This window comes from Colobus angolensis, unplaced genomic scaffold (assembly GCF_000951035.1).
Source record: "Colobus angolensis palliatus isolate OR3802 unplaced genomic scaffold, Cang.pa_1.0 Scaffold622, whole genome shotgun sequence".
Lineage (NCBI taxonomy): Eukaryota > Metazoa > Chordata > Mammalia > Primates > Cercopithecidae > Colobus > Colobus angolensis.
The window spans coordinates 738,767-761,282 of NW_012119844.1; the positions used below are offsets into that span (position 1 = coordinate 738,767).

At 37.4% G+C, this 22,516-nt stretch overlaps 1 protein-coding gene across 1 annotated transcript in view; it reads left to right on the forward strand.

The window, feature by feature from the left end:
* Positions 1-22,516, forward strand: part of LOC105527432 — a 126,324-nt gene that overhangs the window by 705 nt on the left and 103,103 nt on the right. The window contains exon 2 of the mRNA XM_011963753.1: positions 13-178. Within this exon, the coding sequence (XP_011819143.1) occupies positions 13-178 (166 nt within the window). The remainder of the gene's footprint in view (positions 1-12; positions 179-22,516) is intronic.

Sequence of the window (22,516 nt, forward strand, 5' to 3'; positions counted from 1 at the left end):
CGTGCGCGGCAGCGGAGGCGGTGGCGGCGCGAGGCAGAGCCAGAGCCCGGGGTCAGTCAATCAGGTGCGGGCGGCTGGAGCTTGGCTTTGTGAGGCCTCTGAGGGGACCCGGCGGTGGCGGCCACGGCGAGACGGGCCGCCCACCAGTTGAACTCCAACAGCTGAGGCGGCTGAGGAGGTATCCGCGGCCCCACCACCGAGGGGAGGGGGACACCACTGAGTGTGGGGGTTACAGGGAGAGCCCGGGCTTCCCTTCCTCTCGCTTTCACCCTCGGCCTCCCCGCTGCTGAGTGGGCTCCTGAGGTGATTCCCGAGACCCGTGTACGCCTGCAGAGACGGAGGTGTGGACTGCCGTGGACGAGAACGAGGCTCCGCCTGCCAGAAGCGCAGCGATGATGAGGCAGGAGGGCTAGTGCTGTCGGGTCTTCCCCGGGTGATGAGTGGGTCCTGGGAAGTCAGACGTTGAGGCTGTTACCTGCCAGCTGCTGGTTGTGGGATCCTGAGACAGGTTCTGCCCTAAGTACCATTTTAAAAGGCTCTTTTTCAGGTTTTCGACCAACTCCTCTAAAGTACCTATTTTAGAGGGTGTCATTTTGTGTTCGATATTCTTATATATTAATAAGAACCGAAGGGCAACAATGGGATTTAAAATGAGTGACAAATTGTAAACATGATTTTTCAAAACTCATTTTCTTCAAAAACCATACACAGGCTACTATGCAACCGTTAGTAAAATACAGTTTGCCTAACGAGGTTTCACTTTAAAAGGCAAATATTCCTAGAGTGTAGATGCAAACTCTCTACCACCGTTTTAGGCGTTTTCTGTCCATTAAGTAAAAGAGAAACTTTTTAAATAAGCATTCTAGTAATTTCAATAGGTTTTGCCAGTTCCTGTGGTAACCCACTTTCTCTGGTTCAATTTTATAAGATGCAGAAATGCCACGTTCTTTAACTGGCGTGAGTTGATGACACCCCCCCACAGACACACACAAACAGCTAAAACCACAGTAGTTAAAATATTGTGACGTTTTTAACTGCTGATTTCAATGCTAGTGATAGAGAACAAGTAAAATTTAAGATGGCCTGTATTTAGGCTTCTTTATTTTTCTAACTATCCAAACTTAGAAGTATATGCAGAATTTTGGAAAAACGTTTAGAAAATTATCCAGACAAGCCTACACTCAGAGGACACAGATACAACACCTTACTTTCACAATCCAGATCGTGGTTGTGACTTACAGTTTTTTCTTGGCTGACCAGGTGTGAAAGGTATTGTATTTTGGAGTGCTTACATTCCAAGAGTCTAAGAATATTACATCAATGTTTCTAGAAAAGACCGTTTTCAGTGTCAGTAATTGAAGGGGTAGCTTTATATATATAGGATACATTGTGATGCTACAGTCATAGGGAGATGTTAAAAGTAATTTTATCAAAATAATACTGCTAATAATAACAATGAATATTTATTGAGCATGGTGCTAAGTACCTTACATATGTTTTATCCTCCAGAACAGCTCATCATTAGCCACATTTTACAGATAAGAAAACCCTACCTATCACATTCACTTCCTATCTGCAAACCTATTACACATAATTCAATAAATGTTGGATAAATTAATGAATAAGGCTTAAAAAGGGAAAGTAATTTGTCTGATGTCATGTTGCACCAAGTTAAGGTGATTCCAGAATGTGAACTTTTAAAACTAGTAAAAAGAGTTGTATCAGTGTCACAAAACGAACAGTATGAGTGATGGAAAGCCCATTGTGTTAACAGAATATGTCTCATCAGCAGTAACTACAAAGAAATGCGAGAGTCACCCTGCGTGTTCCTAACCAGAACTTAAACAGCAACTCTGAGAACAGCAACTCTGTAGAAAATGACTAAATTTGACTGACACACCAAACTGCACCTTGAGACTGGGCTTGCAGGACAAGCAACCATACTGTGCAGGCAGGTCCAAAGTGAGATGTTGCTTGCTTAATGAGTGGAATATCAAAACAAATGTCAAAGACCAGGATACAGTAAAAATAAAATAGATGTGTATTTCATGAAAAGACCAGTGCCAAAGAAGATGGGAAAACAAGATCCCCGAGAAAGATTTTGAGGCAGACCCTAGGTCAGAATTCAGTCATATATGTTCTCCTCTTATTTATGTTAAAGTAAGGAATTCATTTGGTCTAATCACCTAAGATTATTTAAAAAATAAATCTAAGAACTAATAACGACTGAAACAAAATGTAGGTGTGGAGTTATACTATCTAGTAGATTTTACCAAGGTCTTAAATATTTGCCCTAATTCCTTCTCCCTGAGGTTTCCCCTACAAAACATAGCATTTGCCTTTGATTTTAACAATACAGTGGGCATTAATTACTTCATTTAATTTGTTCAGAACATAAGTGGCTTTTTACTTCAAATATTCTTGATTTGGGGGAAAGAAAAACGGATTAAATCTTCGTTGACTTCACTCTTTTATTCTTAACTACAAATGACTCAGCTACAACTTTCTTGCATTTTTCCTTTCACAACTTTTCAAATAAACTAGATTTTATTTTATTTTTTTGCTTGTTAGTCAAAATGTTAATGCCTCGCTCCATTTTTGTAAGTGTGGTGTAATGTGATTACATACAGACTTTAGCAGCTTAATTTTGCCTTCTCCTAATGCAAAATACAGTCTCAAAGATTAGGTGAAAGTGTGTTGTCATAAAATACATACTAAAACATAATGCAGTAAATAGTATGATGTCACACTTACTTCAATAGTCTAGATATAAAAGCAAAATTGATTTTTGGAAGCAGCCTTAGATTCTTTTTGGAAGCAGAGTATAAATATTAAATTAATTGGAAATATAACTTGTGAGATATTTGCACCTATATCAAAATGAATCACTTTAAATGATCTTTTTATTTTAAAAATAATCTCGAGTCAATTTATGGCACTAGTTGTTATAGTTTGGTCTTTTCTAATCTTCTCCCTCTAGATTTCACTAAAAAAAACTCTCTTGACCAAAATATTCTCAAGATTTTATAGTAAAAGAAGTGATTCTAATTGACTTCAGATATGGAATTTACAAATGGTTTCCTAAGTAGAAGCTGGGTGCTCAAAGGATCTGACTTTCAGAGGTTAGGTCAGATAGGGAGGGAGCATTCCACTGGAAGAAAGACCTTCAAGCCTTTGTCCATTTGGGGCCAAAGTAAGGAGTAAAAAATAGGAATGTTTTTTCTTGAGCTGCAAGCTTAGTATCTCTGATTCCTACCTTGTCCAACCTAGGCTATCTTATAGGGGCCATAATCTTCACTTAGCATTTTTTCCTGTTAAAATGCTTGCTCTGCATCAGACCTCAGACTTGTCATATAAGACATATCTTAATGTTTTTAGTTGCTTAACATTTATACAAAATGTCTTGCAGAGTCCTTTTGGTAATTTTCCCAGTTCACTTAGATTTAGTATTTTTTGCTATAGCAGCCTATTTGATTTTTAGAATTCTTGCCATTTTAATGAGTAATATTTTATCAAACTATTTTCTCCCTTTTATCTGTTGTCTTTTAATGGGTAGTGAGAAGTGACAACACAGAACAGCTGTGAGGGTAGTCCATTATCTAAACTAGAGGAAAGGATAGGAGCCCCCTTTTTCCACTTATTTTTGCCCAGATCTTTCCTATAATTTCAAAAACTGGTGTTCTATGCTTGCCCAAACTATACCCCTTGATCAGAAAAAATTAGGCATTTCTGGTAAGACTAGTTAACAAAACACATTATTCCCAAGAACAATATGTAAAACTTGCTCCAGGGAAATCTCAGCAAATTTTCTGAAACAATTTCTTTGCAGTGTATTCCAACTAACAGCTATGAATTAAGTATCAAAGCCTCTGATATACCCAACCACTTGATAGCAATCTGTCTAAGCTTCCAATCATCAGCGATGCAAGTAGAAAGAGGCCTTAACTGTAAATGGGCCTTCAGTGCACTGCTCTGGGCCAAATCTCCCTCTAGATTAACAGGGAGAAGCACCCAGAGAGGATAATTAAATTAGGAGAATTCTTTCTTTGCTATTCTGCCTCTAGGGTAAACTGTGTTAAATTCAGCCGTGTCCTTTCTTGACCAACATATACAGCAATACTCTCTGGGTGAAGAGAAATTGGCTTGAGTTGAGGTTATCCCAATAGGGTTTTATAGGGCTCTTTCCAGGGCCCCTCCCTGCTGCATTAATCACAATTTAATAAAAATCCCAGAGCCCACCACGATTAGGAAACCTAGTTTTCTTAACGCATAAAGTCCTAGCCCACCAGGAAAGTTTTCAGTGCATTGTCAGCCATAAATGACAGGCATATAAACTCACTGTTCAACAAACATTTCTTTGCCACAATGTGCTGCTCAAGTTGTATCCTTTGATCAGAAAAATTAGCTTGATTTTGTGGATTCAAAGATGACCAAGATTTTCATAGACTGGTAGCAGAAACAGAAACGTGTAGTTGATTTAATAGGATGATGTGATAAGTGCAATGATAGATGTGTCCAGTGATATGTGAAGAGAAGTACCTAACAGCTGGGAGGAAGACTATATGGAAAGGATAATACCTGGTTTAGATTTTAAAGGACGACAGCCAGGCAATAATGCAGAAGCGAGCTTATAGGCAGAAGGACAGTGCAATCAAAGTTATAGAGCACTATGTATAGGTACCTGGATTACTGGCATTAAAAACCAAAGCAAGAGGTGACAGGAGATGAGGTGGGAGGGATACACAACCGCCAGATTATGGAAAAATCAAACTGTCCAAGATAGAGCCGTCTAAGGATTTTAAGAAATGGAGTCACTTGGTCATATTTATATATTTGTGTTTAATATGGACTACTCTGGCACCAATGGAGAAAACAGATTCCAGAGAGATAGGATGCAATTCAGAGGATGTGGCAATAGTCCAGTGAAGAGATGACTCAGGTCAGAAATAGGGCAGTGGAGGTGGGGATGGAGAGAAGAAGATATATTTAATAAATATACAGGAGAACTTGGTTATTGATTAGATACAGGAGATTAGAAAAAGAGCAACATCAAAAATGATTCCTGGGATTCTAGCTTGGGTAAATGGGTAAATTGTTTCTCCTCCATATAACATAAAAAATAAAGGGTGCTGACTTGGGAGGGGAAAGTGATCTGAGATATTAGTTATGTTTTGGACATTCTAAACATGAAATACCTATAGGGAAGTCCAGAAGAGATTTCCAGTAGGTAGCTTCTGTGCTCATGTATAGGAATGTGAAGCTGAGTATGGGCTGAAGATATATGTTTGAGAGTTACTGCTAAAACAAGAATATGGATGAGACAGGGAGGATGTCAGATGCCCCATTGAGGAAGCCCACGGAAGAGAAAGAGAAGGTATGTAAATTATAAGAAGAACCAAGAGAATGTAGTGTCATGATACCTCAATGAACAAAGAATTTCAGGTAGAAAGAAGAAGTGAAAAATTGTGTGAAGTGCAAAAATGATGCTGTTCCAATAAGAACTGATAAAAAGAATCTGGTAGTTTTGTCAGTTTTTATATCTTTTATGGCATTATTAAGGTCTGTGAAAGAACTGGATGTCAGAATAGGGAGGCTTGGTATATAGGGCATTACTTTTTTCACAAGTTGATTTTCCTTCTATCTTACCCCATAGCCTATCTATGTGTATATTTTATTCAGATGGATCCACAATGAATGACTACAATTCTTCTCCAATTTACCCACTACCACTTGCATTAATCTTTTCTGATGAAATCCCAGACACTAATAATGACACCTACTCTTATCTGATTATGTTTTACCACTTCTAGTAGTATGACGGCACTCTTTAAACTGGACGGCTTTGAAATCCCCCCTCCATCAGCAGTAGGGGAACAGCTTTGCTGTGGCACCCTGGGATCTTACACATCTCCACATAAGCCATGTAGGCAAAGATCAATTGCATTGTGACACATGTTTTGGCAGAATGCTCTACAATCCTACCTGGAACATGGCAAGACAGTCAGTCTAATGAAGAACTATCCCAAGTCAATTTCTCATCTGCCACCCTGGTTCCAGTGAAGCATGGGACTTTCCGTCTTACCCAAACTTTGGATACAGTTTCAGACTAAAAATGATTTAGCTGTAGTTTAGAGTTGGTTCTTCAACAACCGAGTGACCCAACATCTTTGTCTTCTATCATCTGTCCCTTAGGATTTGGTGTTATCCTATGGGACTAGGGACATGGGGAGCCGACACCATGCTGATTTTGCACTGCTGTCTGTGTAAATAATAAATTTTCCCAGTCTATTAGGAGTTGTCTCTTTACTGGCTGAATCTATGGAAGTGTGACAAGCCCACTTAGCAGCTGCCACCATGCTGTTGCATAGGTACTGCTTGACCACTTGGCACAGATCTGACCTAGGAAGCCCATAAATACTCCCAAAAGGAGTGAGATCTGCTGAACCTCTGCCTGTGGATAAACTAGGCCAGTCCAGCATGGCCTAGTAAATCAGCAGCAGCAGCAGGAGCAGCAGCAGCAACTCAGTTTCAGATTTGAAAAGACTACATTTTTCCTAATGATTCGGGCTTCCTAAGATAACCCATAATTAATAAAAATCCTGTGTTGATATTGCAGGATAGGAAACAAAGGAAAGACTCTGATCTAAAGCCTTTATTCTGAGCTTTAATGTTATTTACAAGACACAGAAATTTAGGGATTGCTCTCACATTCAAGATTATAGGTCCATTTTCATCTGAACATTTAGCAGTCTTACTTGGAAGTGGCAAATGTAAACTGGCAAAATTCATGCTAGATAAGCTGAAAGGTCCTGTTTATAGGTTAACTGGTACATCTCTATAGACAGATAAAAAATTTTAATGAAAAAATGCTTAAGGTAAGAAAGCAATTGTTTAATATTTGGCTAATAATTGACAGACTACAGAGTATGAAAGATGGAGAATGGGAAAGGTAGTTTCCCTTCTCTATAGGTTTTTTTTTTTTTTTCTTAAATAGGTCTTATTTACTTCTCGGAAGATTGGGTAACTTAGGATGCTCATACCAAGTTGGAACAAAATCAGTTTTTCCTACTGACCAGGAACTGTATCCAGAAAGAGAGAGAGGCATGTGAGTGTGTCATTGCTTTTGACATTTTATTGATTTTGAAAGAAAACAGTTATTTCGGTAATGGAATGAAAATATTTTGGTTTAGTTACTCTTAGGAACTATTTCACATATTTTATAATACAATGCAAGCTGTCATGCATTGATTTTTCAAAGTAAGCATCTACTCTGTATAGGCCCTGTGCTAAGCACTATCAATACAAAAATGAGTAAAACATGGTTTCTGTCCTCAAAGCCTGTAAACCACAAAAGCATACAAATATATATTTTTGATATAATGTAGCAAGCAAAATGACAGAGACATACAAAAGTATTATGAGTGTATGTCACAGTATGAAAATATAAGTGCATACCAAATTAGTAAATAAAAAAGCATCTATCTCTCTATATTAGAAGATGGCAATAGAGAGCAATCAGGCAAGAGAAAAAAATAAAAAGTATCCAAATAAGAAAAGAAGGAGTGAAACTCTCTCTCTTCACTGGCAATAGGATTCTATACTTAGAAAACCCTAAAGACTCCACCAAAAGGCTACTAGAACTGATAAGCTATTTTAGCAAATTTTCAGGTTAGAAAATCAATGCACAAAAATCAGTAGCATTTCTATACACCAACAATGTCCAGGCTGAGAGTCAAGTCAAGAACATAATCCCATTTAGAATAGCCACAAAGAAAAGGAAATGCCTAGGAATACAGCTAAACAATGAGATGAAAGATCTCTACAAGGAGAACTATAAAATCATGCTGAAAGAAATCAGAGACAATGTAAATAAATAGAAAAACGTTCCACATTCATGGATTGGAAGAATCAATGGCCATACTACCCAAAGCAGTTTACAGATTCAATGCTATTCCTATCAAACTATGAACATCATTCTTCACAGAATTAGAAAAAGCTATTCTAAAATTCATATGGAATCAAAAAAGAGGCTGTATAGCCAAAGCAATCCTAAGTCAAAAGAACAAAACTAGAGGCATCACACTACCCAACTTCCAACTATACTGTAATGCTACAGTAACCAAAACAGCATGGTACTGGTACAAAAACAGATGCGTAGACTGATGGAACAGAATAGAAAACTCAGAAATAAAGCCACACACAGCAAAGACATGGAATCAACCTTGGTGCCCATCACTGGTGGATTGAATAAAGAAAAAAAAAGTTGTACATAAAACACCATGGAATACTATGCAGCCACAAAAAATATGTCCTTTCCAGCAACATGGATGGAGCTGGAGTGAATTAATGCAGGAACAGAAAACCAAATACTGCATGTTCTTACTTATAAGTAGGACACATGGACATAAACATGGGAACAATAGACACTGCAGACTACTGGTGAGGAGGCATGGGTTGAAATACTATGTATTGGGTAGTATGCTTACTACCTAGGTGAAATATACCCATGTAACAAACCTGCACATGTATCCCCTGTATCTAAAATAAAAGTTGAAATTTTAAAAAAGAAGATGGCAATGTAATTTGTGTATTTTGTTTGGTCTCCATTCATTCAGCAAACATTTATTAAACAGTTATTGTATGCCATGTAAAATGTTTCATCTCCATTCATTCAACAAACGTTTATTAAATGGTTACTGTGCACCAGGTACTGGGCTAAGCACCATGGGTAAATCAGTGAATATAATGGACATGGTTCCTGACCCTATGGAGCTTACAAACCATGCAATATACTAGTAAACAAAAAATATATATTAACTCAAATTATGAAAAGCACTGGTATGAAATGTACAAGGTATAGTGATAGAAAACAACTGGAGTGAAGGAAAGAGGAAACTCCCTAAGATGATCAGAAAATACTTCCCTGAGTAGGTGACTTTCAGGCACAGTCTTGAGATATAAGAAGAATATAGGCATGAAAAGACCAGAAATAGCTCATTCAAGGGAGAAATAAAAGCATGTGTGAAATCTCTAAGGCATAAAGAATTTGAGATGACTGAGGAGTAGAAAGGAAATTAGCATGGCTGAAACAGTGAATGGGCAAAGGCATAAGAAGAGACTAGAGAAATAGGCCGGAGTTAGAGAAAACGGGGTTGTAATCTATGTGATAACTATCTTAAAGTGCAGTGACAAGCCATTGAGGATTGTAAGCAGGTCAGAAACATGATATGACTTATTTTTTAAATTATATAAGGAGGTCCACTTCTAGAAAGTTGCAGTAGATGTACCTTTCCCTATTCCGTCTGTTAAGTACACCTAAAAACCCTGGACATTATGTGTATGTATAACATAAGAAGACTGGAAGGCAGAGAGAAGAAAGCAGACCAAGAAGTTAACTCAGAACCAAGGAAGAACATTGTGGTAAGTTCTTCAGATTTTTAATTTTTTGCCTCATATCTATCAGATTTTGAGCTGAAGAAGCCAGAAACCTGGAAATGCCAAAGGCGCAGACAAAAAGGGTCTGAGAAAAGCCTGCTCTCTCTATCAAAGTAATCAGGAAAGGGGCTGCTGAGAAAGATAGGAAATGTTCAGACAATAACCACTCTACTCCAACCACAGAAAAAAACTGTGGCCCTACTTCCACCCATGCCAGCAAAGGCGAAGTAGGGAGCCTAGACTTCCACCTTTGCAAGGCTATATCAAGGCACCCAAACACTACTGCCTTGGTGGACAGAGTCAGAGAAGGACAAGTAGGAACTGGGACTTTCATTTTTTGCCAGGCAGTAATGAGCCCCCTACTCCTCTGCAGTTTCAATGGAATCTGGACTTCTACCTCCACCCAGCAGCAATGGAGTGCCCCCTTCTCCACTGGGATGGTGTCAGAGGAGTCCCTGTGGAGAGTTAAGACTTTGACCACTGCCAAGCAGTAATTAGGCCACCTCCCACCCCATGATGTCAGCAGAAACCAAATAGTGACCTTAAGTAATGAACCACTCTTACCCATCCTAGCCAGGGAGGTATTTGTGGAAGCCTGTAGGAAAGTCAGACCTCCAACCATAGTTCATATAGCTCAGCAGTAATGAAAAGCCCCACCTTAGGTGTCAATGAAGACTTGAGTGGGGAGCCTGGACATTTTCCACACCTGGCTGAAAGAAGGTAGTGTCCTTGCTTCTCTTGCTGGATCTGTATTACAGAAAGACAATTAAAAGAAGGTTTACATAAGATACAAAGGCTCATAACATAATACCCCAACATCTAAGTTTCAACCGAAATTCGCTTGTCTGACTAATAACCAGGAAATTTTCAAACTGAATGAAAGAAGATGATCAATAGAGGCCAACATGATTATAGAAATATTAGAATTATCTGACAAAGATAAGAGTTAAATAGTGGTTACCAGGGGCTGGGAGAGGGGAAAATGGGGAGTTGTTGCCTAATGGGTAAGTTCTGGAAAGGGATAGTGCAGATGGTTGTACAACATTGTGAACATACTTAATGCCACTACATTTTACATGTAAAATGGTAACTTTGTTATGTATATTTTACCAAAAAAAATACTAAAAAAGGCAAAAACGAGGAAGCCATAGAAAGGAATGGCACATTTTTCAAGTGTTGAAAAAAAAAATACTGTCAACCCAGGATTCTATATTCAGCAAATATATTCTCTAAGAATGATAGGTAAATCAAGATATCCTCAGATGAAGGAGAACTAAGAAATTTTGCCAGCAGATATACCATAAAAAATGGGTAAAGGAAGTTCTCTACATAGAAAAGAAATCAAAAAAGGAGGAATAATGAAACATTAGGAAGAAAGAACACAGGAAGCAAAAATATGAATAAATACAATATAGACTTTCTCTGCTTGAGTTTTTTAAATTATGTTTTATGGTTTCAGCAAAAATTATAACATTGTCTGATGTGTTTTTCAATGTATGTAGATGATATATATGACTAGGGAGTATAAATGGGGAAAGTAAAGTCATGTAAAGAAAGGTAAGCTTTCTAAACTTCACTTGAACTGGTAAAATAATGACACTAGTAGACTATGATAAGTTATGTTTATATAATAGAATACCTAGAGTAACCACTAAAGAACTATGAAACAGATACACTCAAAAACACTGTAGATAAAATGAAACTAAAAAATATTCACATAACCCATAGAAAGGCAGAAAAAAGAAAACAGATGAAAAGCAACAGAGAAAGATAAAATGGCACACTGAAGCTCCAACACGTCAATAATTATCTCAAATATAAATGGTCTAAGTACAAAAAAGAGTGCAGAGTGGATTTAAAAACATGACCCAACTATACTATGCTTACAGGAAACTCACTTCAAATATAATGATATAGGTTGAAAGTAAAAGGATGGAAAATACATACTGTGCAAATTTTTTTTAAGGAGTATCTATATTCACATCAGATAAAGAAGATTTCAAAGGGGAAGAAAACTAAAGGGGTAAAATAGAAGGCTGGTATACTCATTTTATGTGGTGGAGAGTTAAAGGATACTTTACATAGTTGATGGAAAAAATCATCTAAATATATTCCTTAAAGTTACAATGGTAAGCACAAAGGGGCTGAAAATAAAAAATAATAATAATGACACGGGGGAAATGAATGAAATAGTAGAGGTATGATGTAAGTTAGCTAAATATCCTTATGCCATGACAAAAAATCCTTGGATAATGCCCTAGATTAACAAATCTACTAATACAATCAGCTTAAATGAGGTAAAAAGGAAGTGCATAAGGATGGGGCAGAGGACTAAGGTTTATTTCATTGTAAGTCCTTATAAACCATTTGATTAATAACTCATATGTATTACTTTAGTAAATATCTTTCAAATATTTTATTTTATTTTTTAGAGAGACAGGGTCTTGCTCTGTCACCCAGGCTGGAGTGCAATGGCATGATCATAGCTCACTGTAACCTTGAACTCCTGGGCTCAGACAATCCTCCCACCTCAGCCTCCTGAGTAGCAAGGACTATAGGAATGTACCATGCCCAACTAATTTTTTAGCACCATGCCCAGCTAATTGTTTTGTAGAGGCAGGGTCTTGCTGTGTTACCCAGGCTGGTCTTAAACTCCTAGCCTTAAGAAATTCTCCCACCTCAGCCTCACAACGCACTGAGAATACAAGTATGAGCCACCATGCCTGGCCTAAAAATATTTTAAATAAAATAAGAAGTCTCTACTGTGACTTACTAGAGCACAAAGACTGAAGTCCCTTGCATGGTCATCAAATCATTTACAGGATGATCTCAATCTAGCTTTACCTCTCTATTTCTAATCATACTCTTAGCACAATTTATGTTTTAGCTACATCAAGAAACATAGTCTTGCTTCTCTTGTTTATCTGTCACTCAAGCACCGTTTTAACTCATCAAGACTCTATTGAAATGTATCTTCCTCTATGGAATCTTTTCCAAATCAGCCACTCACTCACTTCCAAGGGTAGAATTCTTATCTGCTTTTGAGCATGTTTTATTTTCATTCCATTTTTATATGCAATGGGTATACAGTATACTTTTTGAGTGGAAGTTAAATAGAACATGAACTCTCTGAATTCAAAATAGAAAAAGTTTCACATATTCATATGTAAGAAGCAAAAGAATTTACATATAATATAAAAATATAGGGACATCCACATTTAAAAAGGGTTATTAGTAGGAAAGTATAGTCTGACCCCTGGAAATTCTAATGGATCACATTTTATGACAACTTCTCCTCTCTCCCTGACTTCATGAAAATTCACCGTATGTCTCCTAAGTCAGAAACCACATTTTCAGAACAATACATTATCTCTAAGCTTGTCTGAAGCAGCACATCATTTCTCATTAGAGAAAATGTCCTATATCATTCAATTATAAATTAATCCAATTTTTCTGAGATTTGCAATCTGATAGAAGAAATAGAAACTGGTTGATAATAAAAATTTGATAGCATTTTCTTGCTTTCCAGGCAAATAATTTAACAAAAATCCTATATGAAGGCATAATTACCAAGCTCTTTTCCATTAACATTTGGCTACTTTTAATTTTCAACAAGACAATCTTATTTTTGTTTTATTTCATGGCAGATTATGGCCATTATGAGAAGGAGTGCTTACTACTTTTTTTCATTTTGAATGTGTCTAGATTTTTAAATTGGTATCAATGATTGGTTGTTCCAATACGATTACTCTTAGGGTACCAGATGTCTGGCAATTTGGAAATAAAGATTTATGGCTTTACATCTGCCTAGCTATTAATCTGAATATGTAAATTCAAAAGGCAAAATTAAGGATGGTTTTAGTAGCAAAACTTCTTAATTTTCATTGAAGTATATGTCCTCATCAAAATTATCTCATCGAGCTAGCTGCATAAATTACATTCTTATAACTTATATGAAAATAAATTTTATATAAAAAAATCACAATTTCTCCAGAACATGTAGAATTGCAAAGCAATGTGATATACTTAGAGAGAGCTAAAGTAAGGGTAAGAAGAGTTGGAACTTACATCTAATTTCAAGTTTAGGGCTCTATAATATTGGGTAAATTACATAACGCTACTAACCCTTGCAATTTTTATTAGAAATATGGGGATTCCTATCTCTTAGAATTGTCATGAGGCTCAAGTGAGAAAATTTATCAAAAATCATTGTAAACTGTGCAAATGTATAGTAATGCTGTTATGCAAGCTGTGTAGCATTCATAGTATAAAATTCCAAAATATCCTCAAGATTGGATACTCTTTAAGGTAATCTTTAAGGTTATCTTTGGTAGTCAAAACTCATTTGAAACCAAGTCTACCCAGCAAATTTGATGCTCCAATTAGCTGACACTGTTTTTGGTTAAATTTTAAAAAAGAATAGCTATAAAATAGACATTTTAAAAGTCATGCCACTTCAAATTACTGAAGACAATGTTTAAAAGTTCCTGAATATTTTGAATTATATCAACGTTCCAAAAACAACAATTTTGAGTGCTTAACACCAATGGATTGTATTTCTTTGGTTATGTTTCTCACAAGAATTTGTTTATCTGCATTTTACAAAGATTTCTGCATAAGTTCCTAGATTATTCTATCTTCAGTCTATATGTTTGGTTTAAAATACTACTCTACAAAAATTTAGAGTACAAAATAACCAAGTATATTTGTTTGCAAAATGAGAAATCATAAATATTCACTCATTTGCTGTGCAGAAGCTCTTTAGTTTAATTAGATACCATTTGTCAATTTTGGCTTTTGTTGCAATTGCTTTTGGTGTTTTAGTCATGAAGTCTTTGCCATGTCTATGTCCTGAATGGTATTGCCTAGGTTTTCTTCTAGGGTTTTAATGGTTTTAGATCTTAGGTTTAAGTCTTTGCCCATGCCTGTGTCCTGAATGGTATTGCCTAGGTTTTCTTCTAGGGTTTTTATGGTTTTTATGTCTTAGGTTTAAGTGTTTAATGCACCTTGAGTTAATTTTTGTATAAGGTATAAGGAAGGGGTCCAGTTTCAGTTTTCTGTAAATGTGTTAGCCAGTTTTTCCAGCACCATTTATTAAATAAGGAATCCTTTCCCCATTGCTTGTTTTTGTCAGGTTTGTCGAAGATCAGATGGTTGTAGATGTGTGGTGTTATTTCTGAGGCCTTTGCTCTGTTCTGTTGGTCTATATATCTGTTTTGGTACCAGTACCATGCCATTTTGGTTACTGTAGACTAGTAGTATAGTTTGAAGTCAGGTAGCATGATTCCTCCAGCTTTGTTCTTTTTGCTTAAGATTGTCCTGGGTATATGGGCTCTTTTTTGGTTCCGTATGAAGTTTAAAGTAGTTTTTTCTAGTTCTGTGAAGAAAACCAATGGTAGCTTGATGAGAATAGCATTGAATCTCTAAATTACTTTGGGCAGTACGGCCATTTTCATGATATTGATTCTTCCTATCCATGAAGATAGAAAGTTTTTCCATTTGTGTGTGTCCTCTCTTATTTCCTCAAGCAGTGGTTTGCAGTTCTCCTTGAAGAGGTCCTTCATGTCCCTTGTAAGTTGTATTTCTAGGTATTTTATTTTCTTTGTAGCAATTGTGAATGGGAGTTCACTTGATTTGGCTCTCTATTTGTCTGTTATTGGCGTATAGGAATGCTTGGGATTTTTGCACATTGATTTTATATCCTGAGACTTTGCTGAAGTTGCTTATCAGCTTAAGGAATTTTGGGGCTGAGATGATGGGGTTTTCTACATATACAATCATGTCAAGAAACTATCATCAGAGTGAACAGGCAACCTACAGAATGGGAGAAAATTTTACAATCTATCCATCTGAGAAAGGTCTAATATCCAGAATCAACAAGGAACTTAAACAAATTTACAAGAAAAAAAATAAACAACCCCATCAAAAAGTGGGTGAAGGATATGAACAGACACTTCTCAATATAAGACATTTATATGGCCAACAAACGTATGAAGAAAAAGCTCATCATCACTGATCATTAGAGAAATGCAAATCAAAACCACCATGAGATACCATCTCATGCCAGTTAGAATGGCGATCATTAAAAAGTCTGGAAACAGGCCAGGTGTGGTGGTTCATGCCTGTAATCCCAGCACTTTGGAAGGCCAAGGCAGGCGGATCACGAGGTCAAGAGATCGAGACCATTCTAACTAACATGGTGAAACCTCATCTCTGCTAAAAATACAAAAAATTAGCTGGACATGGTGGCACGCGCCTGTAGTCCCAGCTACTTGGGAGGCTGAAGTAGGAGAATTGCTTGAACCCAGGAGACGGAGGTTGCAGTGAGCCCAGATTCCACCACTACACTCCAGCCTGGGTGACAGAGTGAGACTTCATCTCAAAAAAAGAAAAAAAAGGGTCTGGAAACAAACAAACAAACAAAAAACAAAAAAAAAAACAGAAGCTGGTAAGGATGCAGAGAAATAGGGACACTTTTACACTGTTGGTGGTAGTGTAAATTAGTTCAGCCATTGTGGAAGACTGTGTGGTGATTCCTCAAGGATCTAGAACTAGAAATACCATTTGTCCCAGCAATCCCTTTACTGGGTATATACTCAAAGGAATATAAATCATTCTATTGTAAAGACACGTGCACATGTATGTTTATTGCAGCACTATTTACAATAGCAAAGACTCGGAACCAACCCAAATGCCCATCAATGATAGACTGGGTAAAGAAAATGTGGCACATATACACCATTGAATACTATGCAGCCATAAAAAATAATGAGTTTGTGTCCTTTTCAGGGACATGGATGAAGCTGGAAACCATCATTCTCAGCAAACTAACACAGGAACAGAAAACCAAACACCGCATGTTTTCACTTATAAGTAGGAGCTGAGCAGTGAGAACATGTGGACACAGGGAGGAAAATATCACACACCAGGATCTGTTGGCGGGTGGAGTACAAGGGGAGGGACAGCATTAGGACAAATACCCAATGCATGCGGGACTTAAAACCTAGATGACAGGTTGATGGGTGCAGCAAACCACCGGGGCACATGTATACCTATGTAACAAACCTGCACATTCTGCACACGTATCCCAGAACTTAAAGTATAATAATAATTTTAAAAATGGAAGAGCATGTTGATGTTAGCTGAAACAAAATATTGTGAGACATTTGTTTGAGCAGTTGTTCTCATATGAATATATCACATATGTAAGCATTAAAATGGTTGCCAATACTTCTGTTTGGGGGTATTCCAGCTTTACTAGCACCTTCAGCACCTCCTAGTCATCAATTAACATTAAATATTAAACCTTTAGTACTAATTTCAGCTTTTCCCACAAAGTGGTGATTTTTAAAATCCCTTTTTAAGTTTTAAAAATTGCTGGTTAAAAGATCACTGTGCTTCCTTCTTCATAAAAAAAGTTCAGGCCATGATGTACTGTTTTCTTGAATGCCCATCAAAACCCTAATAAATAGATTAAAGGTCAAATACATATGTTAGCCTCCAAATATATGCAAAAAAAGAATTTGGCACAATTAAATATTCAATCCCTATTTAAAAATACTAATAAGTTATAATAAAAATATTGCTTTCTCAAAATAATCTTTTGGGTGACTTCTGGTTCTGTCAAGATGGAATAGCCCCATTCCTTCTAGGTCCTCCACTCACAACTAAATAACCTAGATCTAACAATATAAACAGGCATAGGAAGACTCTGAAACATTGAAAGAAGCAGGTTGACAGCCTAGGTAATTTGTTACTTGAGGAAATACACAGTGGTGAGTTTCCTGAATTTCCTTATTACTTCCTATATATCCTGGACAGAGTAAGGCAGAATCCTTCTATCCAGAACTGCCAACAGGCAAAAACAAAATAAGTTCCACGAAAAGCCAGTCTCCCCCTCCCACCAAGCCAAACGATCAGGAAAAGTGTGGCCTAACATCAGAAAACCTTTTTATCAATACTTATGCTATACAAGACAAACAACAACAGAGAAACAACACCTCACTTTACCATAGTTTCAGTGATATTCCATTTGGGGCAAGTGAGTAGCACTTAATTTCTGCACTGTCAGTAAGCCGAATGGGGATCTGATCTTTCAGTCCCTGCCCAGTAGTAGCAGACAGCAGTTATCTGATTCCCCTGTAGAAGTAGTATTAATTGGACCAAGCAGGCTGCGGATCTTCCACCCTCTGCATGGTAGAAGTATGTAGTGCTCTGATTCCCTTACTGGAATACTATTGGTTGTGCTGGGATGGGAGAGAGGAACTTCCATTCCCCGCCTGGCAGGAGCACGTAATGTTCAGACTTTCCCACCAGAGTCATTTCAGTGGTATTCAGTGGTGAGCTAAACCTTCTAGCAGCAATAAGACTTAATGAGGTGGTCAGGGTTGGTGCTTGCCACCAGTGGGCTTTACTACCCACCACCCTCTCCATGTCACAGGGCCCAGTGAGGAGCTGCACTTTCACTCCAACCTGAGGTTAATAAGACTGAATGAGGCAGTGCTAGTCAGGACTAGTAAGCACTAACTTTCTGCCTACCCCTGGTGTCAACAAGGCCAGTGCAGAGCTGAACCTCTAAACTTGCCCAGCAGTAATGAGACTGAATGGTGTGGTATTAAGGAAGGCTAGACAGCTCTTCTGTTCCTTCACTGAAGGTGTCAAAGTGGTCCTGTAGGAAGCTGAGTCGCTACACCCACCTGTCAGTGTCCCATTTTCACTAGGAAGTTATCTGTGGGAGCTGAGAAGGAGCTTTTATTCGCACATCTTCTATGAGGCAGTGTGAGTAAGTGGCCCACTTTTGCCTCGGTGGTGTTGGCAGGACATTCACCCCAGCTGTCATGGCAGCTACACCTAAACAGATGGACTGTCTGTTAAAATAAAGAAGATTAAATAGGATGCATAGTTTCATAATATCATATCCAGAATGTCCAGGATATAATAAAAATCATCCATTATAACACAAACCAGGAAAATCAAACATAATCAAGAAAAAACAATAGATGTCAACACCAAGAGAAATTAAGTATTGGAATTATCTGACAACGTTTTTAAAGCAGTTATTATAAAAATGTTTCAACAAGAAATTATGAATTATTTTAAATAATGAAAAACTGGAAAGTAATTAATTTTCTATTTTTCACCAAAGAAATAAAGCTGTAAGAGATAAATAGAAATCATAGATATAAAATTAAAATAATCAAAATGAAAACCTTGCTCAATGACTCAGTAGTGCAGAAGATAAAAAACAAAATAAATGAACTAGAATAAGATCAATAGAGTTTATGCAGTCTAAATAACAAATTAAAAATAGATTGAAAAAAATATGAACAGAGTCCCAGGGACTGATGAGACAATAGCAAAACAGATCATTTCTATCATCAGAGTTCCAGAAAGAGAGGAGAGAGATAATGGCAGTGAAATATTATTCAAGTAGTAACAAAAAATAATGGATGAATTTGTTTTCACAATTTGTTATTATTTATTGAGGAGTCTGGCTCCAGGTAAAAATCTTATGTGTGATCTTTCAGGCCTGGTTATAAGCAAGCCTGATTGGGGAGAAGCTGCCTCCTCATACTACACTTGCACTGTCAATGGATTGCAATTTTCTGAAAGGAGTTAAAGACTCAGCCTTTCTTTGCCCCACCCCAACGAGCCATGCTCATATGCATATTTAAAATCCTAGACTTGGTGCCTTCATTCATTGGTCTCCCTTTTTTTTTCAAATTTTATTTTAAGTTCGGGGTACATGTGCATGATGTGCGGGTTTGTTATAGGCCAAAGTGTGCCATGGTGGTTTGCTGCGCAGATCATCCCATCATCTAGGTATTAAGCCCAGCATCCGTCAGCTATTCTTCCGGATGCTCTCCCTTCCCACACATGCCCTCTGACATGTTGCAGTGTATGTTATGCCCCACCAGGTGTCCATGTGTTCGCATCATTCAGCTCCCATTTATAAGTGAGAACATGTGTTTGGTTTTCAGTTCCTGCGTTAGTTTGTTGAGGATAATAGCTTTCAACTCCATCCATGTCCCTGCAAAAGACATGACCTTGTTCCTTTTTATGGTCACATAGTATTCTGTGGTGTATATGTACCACATTTTCTTTATCCAGTCTATAACTGATAGGTATTTAGGTTGATTTCATGTCTTTGTTATTGCAAATATTGATGCAATAAATATATGCATGCATGCATCTTTTTTTTCTTTCTTTCTTTTCTTTTCTTTTTTTTTTTTTTTTGAGACAAGGTCTCCCTGTGTTGCCCAGGCTGTAGTGCAGTGGCATGACCTTGGCTCACTGCAACGTCTGCCTCCCGGGTTCAAGTGATTCTTCCTCATCAGCCTCCTGAGTAGCTGGGGTTACAGGTGCGTGCCACCATGCCCAACTAATTTTTGTATTATTAGTAGAGGCAGGGTTTCACCGTATTGAATGTCTCCTAAAGTGCTGGGATTACAGGCGTGAGCCACTGCACCTGGCCGCATGTATCTTTATAATACAATGATTTATATTCCTTTGGGTATATACCCAGTAATGAGACCGCTGGGTCAAATGGTAGTACTGCCTCTAAGCCTTTGAGGAATCACCACACTGCCTCCCAGGGATAAAGCCAACTTGATCATGGTGGAGAAGCTTTTTAATGTGCTACTGTATTTGGTTTGCCTGCATTTTATTGAAGGTTTTTGTATCCATGTTCATCAAAATTATTAGCCTGAAGTGCTCTTTTATTTATCGTGTCTCTGCCAAGATTTGGTATCAGGATGATGCTGGCCTCAGAATGAGTTAGGGAGGAGTCCCTCCTTTTCAACTTTTTGGAATAGTTTCAGTAGAAATGGTACTAGTTATTGTTTTTTCATCTGGTAGAATTCAGCTGTGAATCTGTCTGATCCTGAGGTTTTTTGTTTTGTTTTGGTTGGTTGGTAGGCTATTTATTACTGCCTCAATTTCAGAACTTGTTTTTGGTCTATTCAGGGATTCAATTTCTTCCTGCTTCAGCCTTGGGAGGGTGTATGTGCCCAGGAATTTATTCATTTCCTTTAGAATTTCTAGTTTATGTACATAGAGGTGTTTGTAATATTCTCTGATAGTTGTTTGTATTTCTGTGGGATCAGTGGTGATATCCTCCTAATCATTTCTGATTGTGCTTATTTGATTCTTCTCTTTTTTCTTCTTTGTTAGTCTAGCTGTCAGTCTATTTTATTAACTAAAACAAAAGCAGTTCCTGGATTTTTTGATTTTTTGAAGTTCTATTTGTGTGTGTGTGTGTGTCTGTCTGTCTGTCTGTCTCCTCCAGTTCAGCCCTGATCATGGTTATTACTTATCTTCTGTGAGCTTTGGGATTTCTTTTCTTTTGGTTCTCTACTTCTTTTCTCTGTGGTGTTAGGTTGTTAACTTGAGATCTTTCTAGCTTTTTGATGTGGGCATTTAGTGCTATGAATTTCCCTGTTAATACTGCTTTAGCTGCGTTCCAGAGATTCCAGTACATTATCTCTTTGTTCTCTTTAGTTTCAAAGAACTTCTTGATTTCTGCCTTAATTTCATTATTTACCCAAGAGTTACTCAGGATCACGTTGTTCAGTTTCCATGTAGGTGTGTGGTTTTGAGTGAATTTCTTAATCTTGAGTTCTAATTTGATTGTGCTGTTGGTCTGAAAGACTTTATGATTTCAGTTCTTTTGCATTTGCTGAGGTGTGTTTTACTTCTAATTATGCAGTCAATTTTAGAGTAAGTGCTGTGTGGTGATGAAAATAATGTATGTTCTGTTGTTTTTGGGTGGAGAGTCCCATAGACATCTATCAGGTTTACTTGATCCAGAGTTGAGTTCAGGTCCTGAATATCTTTGTTAATTTTATGTTTCAATGGTCTGCCTAATATTGTCAGTGGGGTGTTAAAGTCTCCCACTATTATTGTGTGGGAGTTTAAGTCTCTTTGTAAGTCTCTAAGAACTTGTTTTATGAATCTGGGTGCTCTTGTATTGGGTGCATATATATTTAGGATAGTTAGCTCTTCTTGTTGAATGGAACCCTTTACTATTATGTAATGCCCTTCTTTGTCTTTTTAAATATTTGTTGTTTTAGAGTCTGTTTTGTCAGAAACTAGGGTTCCAACCCCTACTTTTTTTCTGTTTTCATTTGCTTGATAGATTTTCCTTCTTCCTTTTATTTTGAGCCTATATGTGTCTTTGCACATGAGATGAGTCTCTTTAAGACGGCATATTGATGGGTCTTGGCTCTTTATCCAGTTTGCCATTCTGTGTCTTGTAATTGGGGCATTTAGCCTAATTACATTTAAGGTTAGTATTGTTATGTGTAGATTTAATCCTGTCATCAAGATGCTAGCTGGTTATTTTGCAGACTTGTTTATGTGGTTGCTTCATAGTGTCACTGGTCTGTGTATTTCAGTGTGTTTTTGTAGTGGCTAGTAACAGCTTTTCTTTTCCGTATTTAGTGTTTCCTTCAGGCAAGGCAGGCCTGGTGGTGACAAATTCTCTCAGCATTTGCTTGTCTGAAAAGGGATTTTATTTCTCCTTCACTTATGAAGCTTAATTTGGCCTGATACAAAATTCTGTGTTGGAAATTTTTTCCTTCTAGAATGCTGAATATAGTCCCCCAATCTCTTTTGGCTTGTATGTTTCTGCTGAGAGGTCTGCTGTTAGTCTGATGGGTTTCCCTTTTCAGGTGACCTGGCTTTTTTTCTTTCATTTTGAGCTTGGATAATCTGATGATTATGTGTCTTGGGGTTGATCTTCTCATGGAGTATCTTACTGGGGTTCTCTGAATTTCCTGAAATTGAACGTTGGCCTGTCTTTCTAAGTTGGGAAAGTTCTCCTGGATGATATCCTGAAGAATTTTCCAACTTGGTTCCATTGTCCCTGTCTCTTGGTTCAATCTCTTTACATAATCCCATATTTCTTGAAGGTTTTATTCATTCCTTTTCATTGTGTGTTTTTTTTTTTTCTATTCTTGTCTACCTGTCTTATTTCAGAAAGATAGTCTTCAAACTTGTTGATTCTTTTCTCTGCTTGGTCTGTTCTGCTATTGATGCTTGTGATTGCATTGTGAAGTTCTCATAGTCTGTTTTTCAGCTC